The sequence below is a fragment of the Prunus mume genome, linkage group LG4 (assembly GCF_029339155.1).
Source record: "Prunus mume cultivar Tortuosa linkage group LG4, ASM2933915v1, whole genome shotgun sequence".
NCBI lineage: Eukaryota > Viridiplantae > Streptophyta > Magnoliopsida > Rosales > Rosaceae > Prunus > Prunus mume.
The window spans coordinates 14,434,843-14,455,737 of NC_142701.1; the positions used below are offsets into that span (position 1 = coordinate 14,434,843).

Sequence of the window (20,895 nt, forward strand, 5' to 3'; positions counted from 1 at the left end):
TTGTTTAGTTATTTATTTATTTATATAAAAATGATATTCTACTTTAATCTAATATAAATTACGGGAAGGGGGTTCTGAACTCGGATGCAGAGTGGGAAATACAATCGTTCTAGTCAACTTGGCTAAACTTATATATGCTCTTTTTGTTTAATTTTAATTTTGTGTGAGTTGAGTTTTGTTTAATGAAGATTTTTTTATCAGTTTTAATTTCTAGAAATTCTTAGAAATAAAATTGAACACTTTAAAGTTTGGAAATTAGGGGTTCAAGGCAACAACGATAGTTTTGAGTGTCCATCTATATCTTCAAGGCAATCATTGGTCTGCAACTGAATAGCCCATTGACACTATGGGCATGTTTACATATCAGTAATGGGTATGGGAGGAAAGGGAATGATTTCCATTCATGACTTCCCCTGCGTTTACTTGCAATTAGGAATGAAAAAATAAGTGGGCCCCACCTCAAAATCCGTAATCACATTCCCTCAAAACTGGGTATCAGATCAACTAGGGGGGAGTAGTCGATATGATTCTCATTCCTGTTTTCTCTTATTAACTTCCAAAGATACCCTTACTACTTTACTATAATTCCAAAACAACTCAAACCCTAAAATAAAAAGATAAAAAATTACACGCTAGAAGGAGAATACACGCCAGAAGGAGTTCAAACAACTCAAACCCTCAAGTGCCCAACAACGTGCCCAACAGAAGAGACCCGCACAAGATGTAGCAAGTGGTCCAAGTAATCCTCGTAGGAAGGTAAATGCTTTGAATGAAATGTCTAACAAATTTGGACTTATGGCTGAAGCTGTAGCAGGAATGGCACCTCAGCTTGCAGGCTTGGTTAATGTTCTTTCAACAGAGAAGGATCTTGCTGATATGCAAGCTAAACTTGGTGGTGAATTGAGGAAAATAGAATTCCTATCTCCTTTGCAAGTATTTCGTATCACCAATATTTTAGCCAAAGAGCATGATTTGCTGAGGGTCTTCTTTACCATGACCGATGAAGAAAAAAAAGATTATGTATTTAATCTTATGGAGCATGGCTTACAGTGATTGTTATTGATAAGTAATGGGCAAATGACTTACTAGGTTCATTATATATCTCTTCTTTTGGTAGTATAACTATTACGTATTTAATCGTATGAAGATTATGCAAGTTATTATTATTTGATTGTTTACTAGTTATGTAGGTGAAAGATATTTGTTTATTGGAGTTTATTTTTTCGTATGAAGATTTCTTTGATAACGGATTCCCTCTTACTGATAAATTCAAAACCCCCTTTCCAATAGTTTGGTCTATTCTTTGCATATTTATTGTGAATAGAGAATTGAGATAAATGAGAGAACAGAAAACAGAAAACAGAAAAGCAACACATGCAAATGCAATTCAAAACAAGAACTAGGCAAAGCATCAAAAACCCAAAACACAAATTAGCAAAATTACGATCCATTGATTAAATTAAAAACGAACATGGATGACACTTGACACTCACAGACAGCAACACAATGACACAAACTCACATGTAGAAATATATCCATCACTTTGACTTAGGCACTCTTTATTTATACTACATATGTTGTCGTTCTTTTCCTTCTTCTTTACGTTCATCTCCTCTCCAATGTCTCGAATCCTCAAAGCTTGGCTTGGTCTTCACCGAGGCTCTGCTGCTGCTTCCCCTTACTTCACTTGTGCAAATCATGTTTACACCGCATTATTGAGAATTATATATGTGTTGTAGTGAAAATGTGTAGGGCATTTTAGTAATCAAATTAATTTGGATTCTGATTCATGAAAATTAGTAAACAATAACAATGGGAATCAACCCCATTCCTTAACTAATTCCGTATGTTTAGTAAACAACGTAATGGAAATGATTCTTCCCATACCGATTCAATAGTTCTCCGATTCCTAAATTCTCTGATTCCTTTCCATACCCATTACTGATACGTAAACATGCCCTATTTTTATTTTTATTTCCTGAAAATCACTGCATGACGCCCAGAGAGAGGCATAAGACCAAACAACCTAGGCCCGTTGAGCCTTTAGTCACTGCTCCATTAAATTTCTGATTAAAGCACATAGGTAGAGCTGCCCCAAAAAAAAAAAAGCATATAGCTAGAATCTTAAAAAAGAAGTAGGATTGGAATATTATCTGCAAGAAAGAACAAATTATAGAATCTTTTACTGACCTATCGCCAATCTATGTCATTTTGAGGACTTAATCTTAAGAAGTTATAGATTTCCGTTCTAGTTGTTAATGCAACTGCTAGCTCCTTCTCTTCCAAATACTTTTCAGACTCCAGACATATGCCCCTCGTGCAATATGTAAATTGTTGGTTCTACATACGCTTAAGTGGTGGAGCGTGAAATTATAATTTGTTCTTATCAATTCATATGTGGCATTATTTTTTATGAATTTTCTTACATGTCTATATTACGCGTTCAACACATTGGTTAGAATAAACATGTGAGTGATTAGTTTAAGCTTGTGAATCGGTTGTTGAAGTTAAAACTACGCATTTTTCTCTAATGGAAGAAGGGTCAAATTCTAATTCGCCCTTCAAAATCGGAAGAAAAATAAATAAACAAAAGAAAAGCTTCTTTTAAGGGAAAGAAGGCTTTCTCACCAACACAACCAGCATGGTACAAAGTAATGCTACCATGGCAACACAGACACTGCTTTACATCGTCAATGCCACCATTTCCTTGGCGAGCTCCCAATAAACTTTTGTTAGACCAGAACTTATTTAAGTTGGTAAGAAACAATTTACAGATTGAGTTGCTGACATAAATCACATGATATGTCATACCAACATACACACTAAAGGAGAGAAAACATAAACATAAAAGATGTTCTCGCTTTTTCCACCCAAAGCAAAAGAAAAACAAAAAACAAAAGATGTTCTGGTTTTGATCCTGTCCAAAATTTACTCATCTTTTTCAGAATCTTACATGGACTCTGTCTTTGCTCGAGTTCTGGGAAGTCCTTCCTCATTGATAGCTCCTCGAGTATAGTCCAAGTTCATCCATGAAACTGAAGTTTGAGGCTCAATATCTGGTGCTTCATCAATGATCCAATCATCCATTGGATCAATTTCCTCAGCCACAATGCCAGTCTTCATGCCTGAGCAAAACTGCTGCAGGTGCAAATTATAGTGAACAAATGCGAGATCTTTCAGCCGTTGTTGCTCGATAGGATTCCTTCCATTTGTAACCAGCTTCTCAGCCAGAGTCCTTTTGAGCCCATATTTTGAAGCGCCATCACAGTTTTGGCTCAGAATTCGAATGGCAAACCGCTGCAGTTCAGGAAATTGATGTCCATAACAAGACCACCATATAGCTGCAGTCAATTTAACATAACAACTTAGTTTCAAATCTTGGTTTTTGACTGACCTCAAAACTACCGGCTTAATGCCTAATTGTAACAGAATAAGAAAACATACAACAGAACTTCCCTTATTCATTTGTTTATATTGATATCTTCTTTTACCTGGAGGAATGTTTCTTCCCCGATTTCTGTCTCTTCCCTCTTGAAAACTCCCTTTAGCAAGTCTATACTTACTGAATTGACGTGATATTAAGACTTGAGTTTGATAATGCTGCACCATTTGTACAAGAGAGTACAGAAGGGCAAATGCAACCTCAGGATCACCATTGAAATCCCTTGTATAGAAGAGACTTGGATTAAGATAATAAGCAGCCCCATGGAGAGGACTGTGGAGATGATTGTCCCAAATCTCATCAATAACTAACCAGAAAGGCATGTATTTGGATTTTTCGTTTTTAAATTCTTCTTGAATGGTCTCCTTCACTTGATCCATGGTTTCATATATGTACCCCACAAGTGGCTTGTCAGCCTTAAAGATCAGATCAAGAATGCGGATGAGTGGCATAGCTGCTTTCAAGACCATCCAAGCTCCAGTCCAGAAAGAGTGATCCTCCACCAAATCTGCAACCCTCTTGCCCTCTGCTCTTGAGGCCCAGGGTGACATGTTCCACTCAGACGAGGAGAACATGTCTTTCAGATTCTGCTTTTCTGATAAAATATTATTTAAAGTCATAACCGGCATTGCTGACCTTATCTTGGAGGGCTGAATTAGGTCCCTACCAAGTGTATGTTTCTTCAAAAGCTTCAAAACTGTTGCATGTCCATGAATGAACTTTGTAATAACCTTGGCCTTATCTAATATCCTTTTAACAGAGCCCATCATCCCAATCTTCTCTAATATCAGCTCAATGCAGTGAGATGCACTCACTCCCCAAAATACACCTTTGAACCTATTGTTGAAGTCCTCCTCCCCAATACCAGCCCAGCCTGTCGTAGAATCTGCCACTACCTGGACCACATTTTCTACCCCCACATCCTTCATAATTTCCGCCAAAAGTGAATATATGGCATCAATATCGAAGGATGAAATATCATGGGTGCAAAGATAAATTGCGCCTTCAGGGCAATTCACCAAAAAGTTAACAAGCTTTCGTCCCTTTTCATCAATCCAACTGTCCAACAAGATGCTGCACCCAGTGGTAGCCCATGATTTTCTAATCTTTGTCACATATTCTGTAACCTCCTTTACTTCATCCTCGAGTATCCAACCTCTGAGCTCTTCATAGCTGGGGATCTTGAACTCCCCCAGACCAGGACCAAGGGTAGAATGTATCATGTTTTTGAAGCTAGGTGAATTTGCAGCAGCAAATTCTAATCCTGTTTCATATAAGAATCTCCCGATGCACTTCTTGGCTTTCCTTGATGCCGTATCATCTATTGTTTCCTCATTGCCACCTCGTTTTGAGCCTCTACTTCCATTGGAAACAAAGACATTTCCTGTTTCACCATCTTCCAACGAAAATTCCATCTCTTCTTTTTCTTGGCTTCCATTCTGAGAGCCAGAAGTCTGAGAAGTTTGAGGCTTATTATGCTTAATGCCATTCGAGCTAGGACTGCTATTCGTCCTCCAGGGAAGATCAGGGAAATGCAGCTCCATATGTTCCATGCCAAATGTTTCTCCTTTTCTCTCCATCAACCGGTTTCTCATCAGCTCCCTCACATCAGCTGGAGCACTTGGACATGGCACTACATCTCCCCGGATTCCTCCTACATGGCACTTCAAACGGTATGAACCACTCACCACCTTACCGCAGTAGTTGCACGCCACTCTACCCTTTTTTCTATCAACAACTGTACAATGCTCATAAACGTTGATGGCTTCACTACCGCTACCATCCATTTTTCTTTTCAAATAAAACCCCCCCAATTTCACCTCAAGGTCTTTATGTCCAATGTGTACATCTAGTGTTTCAGCAAGCTAGGCCTGCAAATTCACCTCAAACGGTACTAAATCATACAATCAGTATGTATACATCATAAACACAATGCATGTAACTGATATGAGTTTGTGATCACAAAGCAAATAATTAGACTAACAAAAAAAAAAAAGGGATTCAAACAGAAAAATTATTCCTTTTGCCCACCACTTAGCCACCACAAGAAGAGGAAAGAAAAATAAAACCCCCATCTTTTTCTGGCTCATAAGGAAAAAAAGAACCATCTTTTGGGCCTTCTCTGTTATTTTTTTTCTCATTCTCTCACAGAGAACCAAAACACTAAGAACTGGAACCAAAAATAATTTTGTTATGTAGAATGCCAGTACGTGGTATCATGGTAAGCAATAAGTATCAACAAAAATGGCACTCAACAGTCACACATACATGCACACACAAACAAATAAATTTTGAAAAAAAAATAACAAAAACAAAAAGAAGAACAGAGGAAGAGAGCCAAGAGACATTGGTGTACATACCTTGACAAAGTGAAGAGTGAAGATGGAGCTGCCATGGCTGTGATCAGGAAGAGAGATTAGATTAGAGAGCAAAAGGGTAGAAGAAAGCCAGAGTCTTGATCAGGTGTGGCTTAGCTTGCAGGGGCAGTTATGAAGAAGAGTCAAGAAGTTCAAAAGGTGACTTGGCTGGTGCACAGTCTATGACACGCGCTCTCTGTATCAGTCGCCTCGTCGTCTCTCCTCTCTCTCATGCATTTTTTAGCCCAGTAGTGTTTGTGATTTCTCAGACCCACGCGCAGATGTGACACAACGCTCCACCCAAAATTGAATTGGTTCTTTTTTTGTTCTCAAGAAATTTGAATTGGTTTGAGAGCATTGCTTTGTACAATTTTTTCTTGTGCTTTGAATTTGTAATTAGCAATATGGATTTTTTTTTTCAATTAGGAGTTTATCAAGCAAACCAAATTGTAGCCTATTTAGTTTGTCCTCTTCATTAGAGAAAATGAGAAGGATGATACTCGAATTCTTATTGTAAGTGGTGTGGAGTTAGTGTTTATATTAATTGAACTCTAGAATTTTTCTTACTTTTCTTTTGATTAGTTTTTCCTTCTTTCATTATAATGCATAAAATTTCCATGTATTCTACATTATTTAATTAGATTTTCATTGTTTGATGTTAAGTATATCAAAGTTAGTGTGCATATTAGATGCATGTAATACGCGTGAAATTTGGTGTCAGATGATGAATCTCACATATTAGTAAGTTAGACGCATGTAAGACACGTAAACCCAATATGTTTAGTAGTCAGTTAAACACATATATTGTATACGTTAGGCGCATGTAATACACGTGGAATCTACTGTCATATAATGGATCTGATGATACTAGATGTGTTATGTTAGCATGTGATATACCATTGTTAATGTGTACGTTAAGTGCATGTAATACACGTGGAATGTATCCAGCCAAACAACAATAAATTATTACTTTAGACTTCAGATTTTGATGCTGAGCTCCAACTCTTTTTAATATGATTTTCTTTTAATTAATGTGCACCCTAAATCTTAGTTAACAAAAAAGGAATTGAATTCAATTTTGGAAACCCTCCTCAATACAAGAAGTGTATTGCCACCAACGTGAAACACGAGCCCTTCCATAAGTCTCCCTGCTCCGTCTCCTCAATTTGTATCCCCAAACGTTCCTTCTTGAATAACCAGAGATTCATCCCAAAATTGTTTTTCCAATTCTTCCATCGATCGCTCCACGTCGTAAGCTTTTTGCCCAAGCAAATAAAGGGTTGCATGAGCTAGAATGCCCAAAACCCTAGCAACCACTCAGAAAACCCTAACCCTTCACTCCTTGCAAGAGACGTGTTCTTACTTTCATTACAATGTTTAACATTTCATTATAATGTACAAAATTTCCATGTATTCTACATTATTTAATTAGATTTTCATTGTTTGATGTTATGAGCATCTACAATAGGCTCCCTAAACCACATTCTTAGAAAAAATTTAGGGAGGAATTGGAAAAATACAACTCTAACTATACTCCTGATCCACCTCATAAAATAAGGAGACCTCTAGGAGCTCATAAACTTAAGGACAAAGAAACAACTCTTAGAGATGGGCCAATCATAATAAATTAAAAAATATTTATAGTATTTATGATTCCCTAAACTAGGGAGTATGATTGTAGTTCAAATTTGATAGATAGTTCCTACAATAACTGTAGTTCAAATTTGATAGATAGTTCCTACAATAACTTTTGTGTGTTTTTAGTTAAATTTTAACTACAAAGTAGGGAGCATGATTGTAGATACTCTAAGTATACCAAAGTTAGTGTGCACATTAAATGCATGTAATACGCGTGAAATTTGGTATAAGATGATGAATCTCACATATTAGTGCCAAGTATACCACAATTATTATGTAAGGTGTAGCATGTAAGACACGTAAGTCTAATATGTGTGTTGTGTTTAGTAATCAGTTAAACACATGTATTATATACATTAGGTGAATGTAATACGCGTGGAATCTAATGTCAGATAATGGATCCAATGATACTAGATATGTTATATTAACATGCGACATCATTGTTACTATATACAAGGGCGGCCCTGGCATGGTTCAAGTGGTGCCACTACACAGGGCCCTAGATTTTTTTAGGGCACCAAATTTTTTTTTTTTACTCTATATTATATATATTAATATTATAAAAACTTTATATATACTCAAAGCGTGCAACACATTGACACAAAAGCGTATTTTTGGTGGAGATAGTTTCTAGTGCATATCCCTTAGTACAAGACCCATGTTTTAGTCATATATCACATCCATATGATTTCTCCTAAAAAAAAAGTATTTTTTTTCCACTCAAAACAAAAATGCATGCCTTCTTCTTTCTCTTGAACTTTTATTTTTTTACCAAACATTTACGAATTTATCAAATGAAAATATTAAAAAATTTATGAATTTGATTTGTGATTGTTATTACATGCTAATTGATGATGAATTTTAGTTATAAAAAAAAATGTTTTATGACATTAAGTAATGGCAATTTTTTTTTAGTATTTTCATATTAGATTATGTGAGGGCTGCAGCTAAAGTTTCACACAGGGCTCTCAAAATCCCAGGACCAACCCTGACTGTATAAGTTAAATGCATGTAATACGCATGGAATGTATCCAACCAAACAACAATAAATTATGACTTTCGACTTCAGATTTGATTCTGAGCTTTAACTCTTACCACATTTGTATACTACATCTTTATACCATCTTATGTGGCAGTTGAGGTGGACAGACACATTAATTAAAATTATTTAATATTTTCTTTTCTTTTATGATTTATTCCAGTATTTATTTTTCTAATTGCCTTAATTAAAATATACTTCATTGATTTTATTGATGTGGCATATAATATGGACATGTCACATTATGTGGTATAGAAATGTGGGATACAAATGTGATAAGTGTTGCATTACTCTTTTCACTGATATGCACCCTAACTATGCGGTTAACAAAAGGGAAATTCTATATGAACCCCATTAATTGCTCTTTACACCCCATAATTTTTTACACCCCACTAAAATTTAATAAAATTTCAAATTACTCATTAATCCCCTTTTTTTTTTTCCTAAATTGCCCTCATGAACCTCATTCCCTAACTCATTGTGTAAACCCCATCCCATATCAGACACCACCCACTGAAAACTCCCTTCCCTTTCAACACACCTCATCTGAAATCAAACCCCACCCCATCTGATATCAAGCTTCACCCTATCAAAAATTCTCTCCTCTTGCAGACACACGTCGTCGCAGAACTCATCCCTTTGCAAAGACCCATCGCACAACCCAGCAAACCTGTCATCGCACAACTCAGCAAACCCGAACCCATCTCTGTAAACCACCGAACCCCATTGCATCATCGCACAACCCATCTTCATCTCTGCAAACCCGAACCCATCTCTGTCAAGTTTTCACAAATCATTCGAAGAGCCAAGGTTTGATTTCAAATTTGATTTCTATATTTACGTTTCTAAGTGTTGATTAAGCCTACGTTTGATTTTACTTTTGAAAAGTCAAAGTCTGATTCTGATTTTGATTTTGATTTCAACGTTGTGTATAGTTCGAACCTGGTTTGCAGAAACTGGATTCTAGTTTCAGTGGATTACCACCGAAATGGTTACATTCATTCAGTGGTAGTCCACCGAATTTGAACCTGAGTTGTACGAAAATTTATTTTACTTTCGGTGGGTTACCACCAAAATTGTTACCTTGTTTCGATAGTTGTCCACCGAATCTATTTTTATTTTTCAGGAGACTCCCACCGAATTTATTTCGGTTTTTCAGTGATACTCTACCGAATATGTGTTCTTTTTTCAGTGATAGTCCACCGAATTTATTTCCTTTTTTCAGTGATTATCTACCGAATACGTTATTGAGTGTGTACTTAATATTATTTATTTTTATATATGAAGAGGACTCGCAGAGATACTATTGAGGCTTCATCATCCCGACCTAATAGACAGCGTCCCACGGCCTCAACGAGGAGGCAGAGAGTGCCTCCTCAAGATCACTTTGAGAATACTACAGAGGTTGAAGATGTAGTTCCTACTCATGATAGTAATGTTGACGCAGAGGTTGAAGATGTAGTTGCTACTCAGGATAGTAATGTTGAGGTACATGCCGAGCCTACTGAGCCATCTCGAGTAGGTCTCATTGATCCATCTTTACTTAAGAGATTTAAAACTCACATAGCAGCTGCAATTTTGAATAACAGGTAAGTCGTTTTACTGTGACAATAAAAGGTAGAATATAAGTCTGGTTCACGAGCCCATCGAAGTAATGCATCTCTACCATTGAATATCTACACATAAAACTCATATTATTTAAATATAAAATTTGAAACATTAATGCCACGTTAATGATACTAAAAAGGATTTCAGACAAATAATTACCGAATAAGTTGTGAATTGATCACTATAGTCCATTACACATTCTGTTCCCACATTGTTGCCTTCAGTAGGGGCGTCATCTTGTTTTTGTTCCTTCAATGGGAGTAAGATCAAAATAGCTTGGATTAAATTTGTGGTCGATAATAAGTTACTGAAAAAATAAATAAATTTTGATTGGATGCCACTGAAACGCTGGTAAAATTTCGGTAGAAAACCACTGAACTACGTTCCATCTTACGGTGGATCTCCACCGAATATTAAGTTTCGACCGATCAAACTCAACCGAAAACGGTGCAACGTTTGGTGGCATCCCACCGAATTTAAGCTATTGCGTTCGATCGATGTATCAACGCAACCGTTATGAATTACTGAACTTGCAAAACTCCAAAAAATAAACTTATACCTCATTCGAAGTCTCTTTAACTTCAATCTCACCCTTCATGAATAAATACAAGATATTTTTTCACCAGTATAAACGTATAAATCTAGGGTTTAGGGTTTAAGAACGTGATAGTTTGAGAAAAAAGTCAAACTAGGATTGCAGGAACATATGTGGGGTGTAGTGAGCAATTTAATTTTTAATTTTTAAATTTTTTGTCCTTAACGGTAATTGTGTACAAGGGTAAAATATGTTATTTATATTTAAAATTAGTATAGGGTGTAAAGAGCAAATAATGAAGTGCCAATAAAATCACCCTTAACAAAAAGGAATTGAATTTTCAATTAAATCAGTTTTTGGAAACCCTCCTCAATTCAAGCCCGCATTTTTAGAAACCCTCAGTTTTGAGTCAATTTTTGCTATCATAGAGAGGTGCAGAGTCAAATATTCAATAATTACCATTCCACTTCCAATTAGATGTGTTACACGCTGTGAGATTTGCCAATCCTGTTAGGAATCAATTGAAAAAGAAATTAACAGATATTTCAATTCAATTTAAAATCTTTCATGAGCTCTCTCTCTGTAAAGGTAAAGTAATTAGTGGCTTCGTGGATTGGGAATTTGGGACCTCTTTTTTTTTTTTTTTTTGGTCAATGGGCTTTTCGATTTGGTTTGAGGTTTCAAACCATTTGGATTCTGGACCGGGTTTTTGTCCTAATGCAACTCTGGTCTGACATTTTAAGGAAGAACTTTAGCTTTAAGATTAAATACTAAAAGAAAAAACAGTTGTGTTGTATTTTTGTTAGGTGTAATGTAATTAGCTCATAGAAAGAAAAAAAATTCTAATATATAAAGCAAACAAAGAATTTCAACTTCAAATTTAGATGTTTAATGTTAACTTCAGATTTAATTATATGCCAAAAACTATTTGGTTTAATGACATTTAGTCTTCACTTTGTTCGAGTAAGTAGAGTTTTAAGAAGTGTGAAGGCGGCAGCTATCGCAAATCCATGACAATTGACAACCCTTTGGTTTCAATACTTGAGTTATTTGCTTTGATGTCAATTTTCGCCATCACTTTGGAAGAGAGTGAAGAGTCAAATTATTGAAAACCAAGGCTTCATTGCTGTATGCTGATGATTAAAACAGTTTCTTCTAGTTTTCAGACCCTGCTAGCTTCATCTCCAAATCACATTGATAAGCATGGTTTCAATAAACAATTACCCCATGTTAACATATGGATTCTTAAACAAAAAGATGAAGGACAATTCAGACAAAAGTTCATCGAAATTTGAACTAGAATTGCTGATTTCCTCTTTCATTAAACTACTATTAGCTGTCAAGAGAGAGAGAGAGACACAAGTCAAGCAATCTCAATTCAATTTCTAGTTTTACCTACAAAACCTTGGAAGTTCTATACAAGATACAAACAATGGACTTTGGAGTAGTGCTGGAAAGGTAGAAGTTATTGCTGAGGATTTTCAACTACACCCTCATCTGGTTTCTCTTCAAGACGTTGCTTTTTGGTGCATGCTGGTGGCTCAGATTCACTGCTATCAGTAGCTTTATGCTTCAATGATAGAGGTGATGATGAGTCAGACTCAGCAGGTTGCGTCGGCGATACACCAGCTGATGATGAAGGTTGTTGTTCAGGCTCTTGGATGGAATTAGTCGTCAGCGATGACAAGGCTTGTGGAGAAAGTAAGGCGCTGCCAGCTTTCTGTTGCTCCTCCAAGATCTTCTGCAAGTACTTTGCATGATCTTCTATGCGTAGCTGAAGGGCCCTTTGAACCTACGTATGGATATAGAATAGAACCATAAAAGATTGAAACCAAAAGTTGTTAATGGGCTCAAAACCTGAATTACCATGAAACAGAAAATGCAGCCAAAAGCGAAAAAAGGGAAGATACAAAAGCAAACAATCTCACCTCAAGCTGCTCATGCAGTTGCTTCTGAACTTCCATTTGCATGCGCAGAGCCTCGGTGATTTGAATGCTCCTAATACCAGAAAGATAACGGTTCACAAAACAAAACAATAGTAAACAACATTTATTGAGAAAGATTAAATATATCAAAAGAAATATTCACCCTTTTCTTCGTCCATCACTTTCGCTGCTGCTTGAAGCTGCTTTCCTTTCTTCAGAACTAGAGGCCTTCTTATCTAAAGAGAGAAAGGGAAAAGTGCAAGTCAACAATTTGTCAGACCATTCAACTACCATAATACTAAAGCACATCTAATCTTCTATCCATCATGTCAAACAAGTTGCAAAAAGATGATTGTAAGGATGACCATAAGCATGTTTCTATTTTCATCATCTCTTCCTTACCTTCTCTTTTCTCTGGCATATACTTGGCAAGTCGGTATTTCTGCAGATGCCACGAAAATAACAATATATGGTCAAATAGCTAGAAGTAACACAAGATTTAGTCTCAAATCACCAAATAAATTAAAGATGAATACCTGTAAGTGGCTTTTCACATGATAAATGGTTAAGCCCTCAACATTCATGGCCTTTAATACACCTTTTGGAGTAGCCTCTACAATTCAAAGTAAACTGATGAGCATTTTATAAAAAAATTTACTAATGTTGGCATCTTTCCTAATGGTTCACTTGATCAACTGAGAAATTTGTGAATTGATAAATAGACTAACTTATAGAACTAGGACTCTGACTGAAAGGGGACTAAACCCCATTACAGTAGAACAGAAGTTGTTGTATTTACTTTCAGCACCGTCAAGCTTGTTAACAGCCTCTACAAAACGCTCATGGAGCTCAGGTGTCCATCGCATTCGTGGTCTATGTGCAGGCGAAGGTCCAGGAGAGGGGTGACTTGAAAGAGCATCAACAGGTGGTGTTGTCAATACTATGGCCGGTTTTAGTGAGGCTTGAGGAATTTCATATATTTCCTGTACAAACAACATATTCAAACGCAAAGTACTAGTAAGCATATGACAAGCAACATATCCCCAACAAATTCGAAACTGGCTAAAAAATAAGTAATTTGTAATTGCTTCATTCTTCTAAGGATTGTATTGATATGCAAAGTGAGAGCAAACAAATTACTTTTTGGAAGGCCAAACATTTGGTTCTCACACCACTCTGGATTTTATAACATAATATGTCAAAGCTGACACTTTATGTGGTTGAAAATACAAACCAGTAATATCTTGAATTCTTTTTTTTATGCATATCGCATTTGATCAAAATGTAACCAAAGATGACTACATTGTACTTACGTCAAGCCCGGGATTTTTTCCATTGTCCGTGATAGCTATGTCAAGTTGATCTGACAAAAACTGTAACTCTAATTGCTCTGTAAGTGCTAGAGTGTCACTTCCACAACTAATACCATGAAAGCTACCATGAGAGCCATCTCCATGCAAATTAAGAAAGTCTTTCATGAGATCCTCTGATTCTTCGTCATCATATTGATTGCACATATCGTCACTTAAGAGAAATGGCGATTTCGAAACAACAGCAGAAATGGACTGGCTATATGTTGGAGGATGTGGAAGAAATGGCAAATTTCCAAGCTGCCGAGAGGTTTCAGAACTCGATGAAGATGACTGATACAAACTGGTACAGAAAACAGAAGACCGCGAAAATGTGTTCTGGGAATGTTGAACACTAGATCCTTGAATATTTGTAGGAGAACCAAGAGATTCTGCCCGTATGAAAGGTGACAGGCGTGCAGATGAGCATTCACTGGCCGCTAAACTCCTGCCTTCTGATTCACTACCCAAAAAATCATGCATCTGGGATTTGGGAGTACAATATGATTGTGTCACTCCTTTGGTAGTCTCACTTTGAGGTACAGAGATCATATCATGGCGACTCATGATTGTAGATGGAAGCCCAACCTTCATCAATCTATCAAGTAGATGGTGCAATATACCACAATTTGGTAGCGGACTTGTACAGCTTGAAATCTATATATCTAGATTGAGAGAATGAATTAGAATCAAAGCTTCAAATGAGAGAAATCCATATATGGTTGCATAACAATGAAGACCAGGCAAGCAAAGTTTGAGTTTCATTTAAGTTCGAATTCCACCCAAGGAATCAGCAGAACCAAGAAGCTACATTTCAACTACAAAAGTTTTCTTCAACACAACCTACAGGCTAATATTTCCCACACCATATGCTTATTTCACTAATAACATAGACCCGGAACCAATAATTCGGTTACATTTAAATGGAGGGAGAAATTAGACCACCAACTTAGAGGCCAAAGGAACTAACTCAAATCTAACCCACCAGTAAGTTGTATAAGGACACACATTGAGCATGGTCTTCTCGTGTGAAAGACCATCTTCTAAGGTAGAAGATCTGCAGAAACGACCACCAAAACAGGTGATCAGCATTGTGGCATCTAATAGCAATTTGAAAAAAAATATATAACCAAATAGAATCAATCCAGTCACTGATTGACACGCTAACCAAGTAAAAGCAGAAAACCATTCATGAATACTTCACAATCATCTGATAGGTAATGTACATAGCATAGAGTAGATGACTAACTGTAAATGGATCACCACAAAATTGAGTCAAAATTATCCTAAAAGGCTACTTAGAGACTCCCATTTACATTGTTCTACAACTCAATAGTTTTTTAAAAGAATATTCCCCCATTTATACTCACAATTTAAACATTTCAAACTATTTGTGCCACAACTTCATTTTTTGCTAAATTTCCCCCATATGATTCTTAAGGTCACAAAACTTTCAAGCCAAAAAAGTTTTAATTCTTTTTTCCTTCTTGTGTCGTCAAGATTTTCTGCCTTTTCCTAATGAGAAAAGCATTCCGCCGTAACTTGAACCCTTCTATTGTTCAGTCCTTATATGCAGGATTTAATCACAAATTTTGGGTGCAATACCAAAAGACATTACCAATAAACCAGCTCACTTTATACAACAAACATTAGATTCTAACAGTTCACACTTATACCTTTATCAAAAGCAGACATACAGACAAAATTTAATTGCTACAAAAACCACATTGACCATAAACACAAAAGTTTTGCATTCATTAGTCAAAAAAAGGTTTGCAACTTTATTTCTTCAATAAAGAAATAAAAACAATGTAAACGGTAAGGGTTCAACAATTACTCAGTTAGAATTTATCCAACCTTCAGCTAAGAGTCAAAGAACGTGTAAACGGCACATGGAACCCTTTAGTCACTTGAACAAGGTTTAAAAACAGTCAAACAGGATAAAGCCCCTTTTACCTAAACCAATAGGATGTTTGTGTTAGGATTTTCTTTTATCTGGCTTTTTTTGTTTCTGTTGGGCTGAAGCCGTGTACCTATCAGTGTTGGGCTGGTTTTTTATTTTTGCATTTCCTAACCGTGTAATCCCTTTCATCTCTATGGAATGAATTACCTTGACCAAAAAAAAAAAAAAAAAGGATGATTCACACAGCAATCATATCCTTCCAAAATGGGAAAGTCTTCAATCTATTACTAATTTTGAAAATCACCTTCAAGATTAATTTGTGTATTAGGAGCTCTACACTCTATAGCTTCATTGAGTTGCTGATGAGTACTGGTTTCTCATTTATTTTTAATTGAGATTCCATCAAAAAATTAATTTTTTTAAGAAAACTTGTTCAAATTCAAAGAAAGAAGAAGACTAGAGCATGGCAACAGCTGCTAGCAATTTGAAAATCTTCCTTCATATTATAAATAATTGCACAAAAAACCATCTGATTCACCACAGAAAAAGAAAAAAAAAAATCACTGATTTGGGAAAAAGCTATCAAATTGATAAAAGTGTGGTGACAAAAACTGATAAAAATCTAACCTGATAAATAAAACATATATAGAGATATAAATATACAGGAAAGAGAACAAAATATGAAATCATAGCTTAATCGAGAGAAAGAAAGAGAGAAGATAGAGAGAGAGAGAGAGAGAGAGAGAGAGAGAGATGATATTTAGAAAAATACTGACCTGAGAAAGAGATCTTGTACTCTGAAAGAATTCTGAGACAGAGCAAATGAAATGCTGACTCACAGAGAGACAGGTATAAATAAATGTCTCACAAAGCAAACCCAACCAACAGAACGTTGTAGTAAAACAACGTTATATGAACTAAAATTTTATAAATTCTTGGCTCATGGGCAATTGGGTTTGCGAAGGTATCTCTATAAAATGCAAAGCTTGAAGCTTTGTAGGTGGCGTCTTTGCTCTTCGCTCTTTGGCTGCGCGCAAATGATTGAGTTTTGAGCGTGTGAAGACAAGATTATGAAGAAGATGGTTTCTTTCTTCACGCGCTCTTTTGGTAGAGGTAAGTGCACGCGCCAATGGGAGGTGCCGAGGTGGGTAGAGCCCTCTTCATCTGTCGGATGTGTCAAGTGGTAATTTGGGCCGCCAGCAATTTTGATGTCGTCACCTTTGATTTATTCCATTTTTGTAATTATTACAGAAAGCACTAATAATCTTTAATTAGAGTACCACAATCATTTCTATGACGTAGTACTTCTTTTTTACTTTGACAAATTTCTATGCGTATTCTTTCCTATCTTGTTGGCGCATGCGGACCCTACTTATCTATGTCAACAAATGTGAATTTCATATTACATTTTATGTCTATATAAGAATGAACGACTATCAATTGTTTATGAATGTGAATTTCGTATTACATATTAATCTTACGTGTATAAACAACTTACCCATTGTATAATGACAAAATTTTGGCATTGAATTCTCAAAAGTAAGGAATAGATTTCAATAAATAATAGGCATATGCATGTGATGATTTAACATGCTCACTTGTGATTTGAAACATCTCAACTATTGGTGTATGAAAAATTAATTCTTATAAGTTGTAACGATCAAGCTTTTTTTTTTTATAATTATAAATCATTTAGTGCTTATTTATTAAATTTGGTCAAATCACTATCACTAATATCTAAGACTTCATCCACCTGGCTAGTTACCCCAAAAGGCATATACTTTGAGTATGCAGAAATGAACCATTTCTTGATTGTGGGGGGCTTAATCTACCATGATGTTGGATAAGGAATACACCTCTACAAGCAAGTGAAGATTTTGGTTTGCTTGTATATCTTTATAAATTCATATACTCTCTTTGTATAATGCCTTATGTGGCGTATTGAGAAAATTATCATTTAAAATTCAGACTTCGTGTTTTTCCGCGTTGATTTTAAGTGTAACTTGTGAGAACAAGAAAATAAAAATGATGGATTTATAAATTATAATACTTTGTGTGTGTGATATTAAGGAACTACTTTCAGGTAGACCCTATAAAAATGTCACAACAGATCCTCTCAGCCAAGACAGCAAATGTTAAAATAATGTGATTAAGAACTTGAAAAACAGCAATTATGATTTAATTAAAGATAAGGAAAATGGGCCTCTTAGGCATCTCAGATGAATTTTCTTGGTTCTTCAGCCCCCCATCCATGGTCTCTACCATTTCAATCATTCTCTCCTGACCCCATCCACTAGGGTTTCACCCTCACAATTTGCAGCTGTCAATCAAAGGGTTATTTTTATGCATTGTTTTTATACATGACGTATGGTATAGGAATTTTGAGATAAAAGTATAGCTAGGCAGGCTAGTAGATACCAAAATGATCACAACTTTGTGTTTCCATTTCCAAAATTGTTACTATAACTCCAATAATAATTTATTCGTAGCCTTAGCTACAACTTAGTTAAATAATACAAATACGTGGGGTACAACACATAAAATAGACTCAACATGTTCTTCTTCTTCTTCTTCTCTTTGTGAGTATCTTGTTGCTAGTTTCTAATTAGTCATCTCCTAATTTTTTTGGTGTTAAAACTTATGATTCCATGGTGTCGTAACGTGTTTGGAGTTTAAGAGCTTAGTATTTAGAATACATTGAGAGATACTTTAAACGAAATGATAAAATTCTATCGTCTTTTTATCAAAAATAAAAATAAAAATGCTAGAACGATGTATTTTTAGATTCTTGTATTAGATAATTAAATGATTCTAAAGGGATCTTTGGTTTTTCATAGCTTTACTAGAAAATCAATCAACATGTTCTAATACGGTTAAGAGTCCTCTAGATTACACATCCACCACTTCAACAATTAATGGACCAAATCGCCAGTCTAAACCAAGTGCCAATATTTAAACAACAATCGGTACCTCTCTTTATCTAACACACAATTTTGCTTTCAAATAAAGAAAGAGACAAAGCGTAATCCTGTTTTATTATGATGTTATTTAATAGAGACGACACTCATATGTGTTTTGGTGAATTTTAAATTTATTAAAAATATAATACATAATGTGGTATAGTAATATGATCTCCTTAACATATCCGTTGTTTCATAACGACAATATGATATGATACTGGATTACAACCTATATTAACAAATGTACATAAATAATTTATACAACGTAACTGTATTCCAACATGCAAATCATATCACAAACATAACATCGACAATTTTACGTGACTATCATAGTAATTGATGTTATATCCAATCAACTTTCTGCAAAACTAGTGTTATACTCAAAACCATTTATAGCATTCAAATCATTAACCCTAAAAACCACCAATGAAAAACAAGTTGCTTGAATTGGTTCATTCAGATTCCACTATCTATAATTACTCTAACCAATCAGGCAAAAGTACATCATTTGACAGAATGCATGAATAGACTTTACATTTTGGATGTTGCAATTATTTTTTAATTTTTCTTTCCAACGTCACTGGTAGTCCCCACTGTGTGCAGTACTGAGTGGTACAGATTGTCAAACATGATCTAGCAACTTGGTTATCACACATAAACCAAATATCAATTAAACTCTAGACTATATTGCCGATATTAAAGAACGGATGGTATTTTTCTTCAGTTTATTATAAAATATCTGAAAATTGAATCTCTTTTGGTTTGATATGACAATCGCATGAATGATGCGAGAAGCGAGAATAGCCCTTGATACGCATTATTGGTACACATGAAATTACTCAATGTTGTTTTGATATTCTCGTTGATCATGACTTCCATGGAGGCAAACGGTCCCACAAAATGTCTCAAAGAAGCTGAGGTAAAGGGCATTTGGTATTCTATTCAAATAGGAGCCTCAAAAACTTTTATTTTTCTTAAAAATAAGGAGTTCTTAAATCTATATTTAATATTCAAAAATTTGTTTGGATATGCAACTTGAAAACTGTTTTTAAATCTTAAAAATTTGAGAACTTGTAGTCTTTAGAAAAAAACTGAAAGAACATATTTTTTTTGTTTTTAATAATTGGGGCGTTTTTTAGTTGAGAGTTTGAGTTTTTAAAAATAGCTACGAAACAAAGTTTTCTTTGTTTTGAATTCAAATTATATTTTTGAGTTTAAAAAGTTGGATTCAAGTTGAATATCGAACAGGGCCATGTGACTTGTGTGCTTCATCTTGTTTCCAAACAAAAAATTCATGAATCCGTCACTGTATGTGATGATGTGTTCAAAAAGAAAATCAATAGAACTTCGTTTTTCTTATGTCTTGTACTCCTCTCACATTATTAGCATGAGACTGATGCCATGCCATGGATATATCAAACTTAAGAGCCACTACATCCACAAGATTGGTAAGAGATATAACGAGATTTTTTAATAGTGAAGGAACACAAGGTTTAAAGGGGATGAGGAAGTTCGTTTAGAGTAGTGTTGCCTCATGGGGGTTGGAAATGGGCATTGGACCAGCAGAGTCATTGTCTCCTAACTTTTGCCCTGGATGTATGGTGTCACATGTGATGAAGGGTCACAATCTAAAACTTTCTGGTACTGTATGCACGCTTCCTGAGCCCACATTTATGCAAACCAAATGTGCTTGGGCCGAGATGGGTCCAAAATTATTTACTGATTTAAGAAGCAAATGATTATTTTTTATTGACAGCAACAATCCCAACCGAGACAGATTCCTACCTAACATATCAAATGCCCTTCTTTATTGATTTGTGCTTTCAGATTTGAGCATTGGAGGAAAGGAAGAAGAAGGCTGGGAAGTGTAACAGAAATTCAAAGCAAGACAGTGAGTGAATTGTGATTTCTATCAGCTCAGAGGAGTTCAAAACCCAAGTAAACAATAATATTGTAGGCACATTTAATAAGGTACACAAATTTTAGTTATCATAGTATATAGAATTTCGAAATTTATTTGGGTGTTTCTGGCATTCCACCAAGTTAGGGAATCACTACTTTTAATACTTGTGGCAGAATGCAGGGACCATTCATCAAAGGTTTCAAATTGAAAGCCACTTGACGTTTTATGATACACTT

At 35.5% G+C, this 20,895-nt stretch overlaps 2 protein-coding genes across 5 annotated transcripts; both read right to left on the bottom strand.

Moving 5' to 3' along the window:
* Positions 1–2,678: 2,678 nt before the first annotated feature.
* On the bottom strand, positions 2,679–5,997 carry LOC103327467 (uncharacterized). Of its 2 annotated transcripts, none has more exons than XM_089050168.1 (3): positions 5,803–5,997; positions 3,492–5,313; positions 2,679–3,341 (listed from the first exon to the last, which is right to left on the bottom strand). In XM_089050168.1, exons 2-3 carry the CDS (start codon positions 5,227–5,229, stop codon positions 2,950–2,952), a joined length of 2,130 nt encoding a protein of 709 aa, XP_088906294.1. In that variant the 5' UTR covers positions 5,230–5,313; positions 5,803–5,997; the 3' UTR covers positions 2,679–2,949. The 2 variants fall into 2 exon arrangements, with proteins under 2 accessions (XP_088906294.1, XP_016649229.2); XM_016793743.2 differs by having other exon boundaries at positions 3,492–5,336.
* A 5,902-nt stretch (positions 5,998–11,899) lies between these two features.
* Positions 11,900–16,822, bottom strand: LOC103327465 (myb-like HTH transcriptional regulator family protein). 3 transcript variants are annotated; one of them, XM_008229805.3, is made up of 9 exons: positions 16,573–16,822; positions 14,879–14,950; positions 13,858–14,558; positions 13,344–13,527; positions 13,081–13,157; positions 12,947–12,986; positions 12,708–12,780; positions 12,548–12,617; positions 11,900–12,411 (listed from the first exon to the last, which is right to left on the bottom strand). In XM_008229805.3, exons 3-9 carry the CDS (start codon positions 14,485–14,487, stop codon positions 12,085–12,087), a joined length of 1,401 nt encoding a protein of 466 aa, XP_008228027.1. In that variant the 5' UTR covers positions 14,488–14,558; positions 14,879–14,950; positions 16,573–16,822; the 3' UTR covers positions 11,900–12,084. The 3 variants fall into 3 exon arrangements, with proteins under 3 accessions (XP_008228027.1, XP_088906297.1, XP_008228028.1); XM_089050171.1 differs by lacking the exon at positions 14,879–14,950 and having other exon boundaries at positions 13,858–14,550; XM_008229806.3 differs by lacking the exon at positions 14,879–14,950.
* Between the last annotated feature and the right edge of the window lie 4,073 nt (positions 16,823–20,895).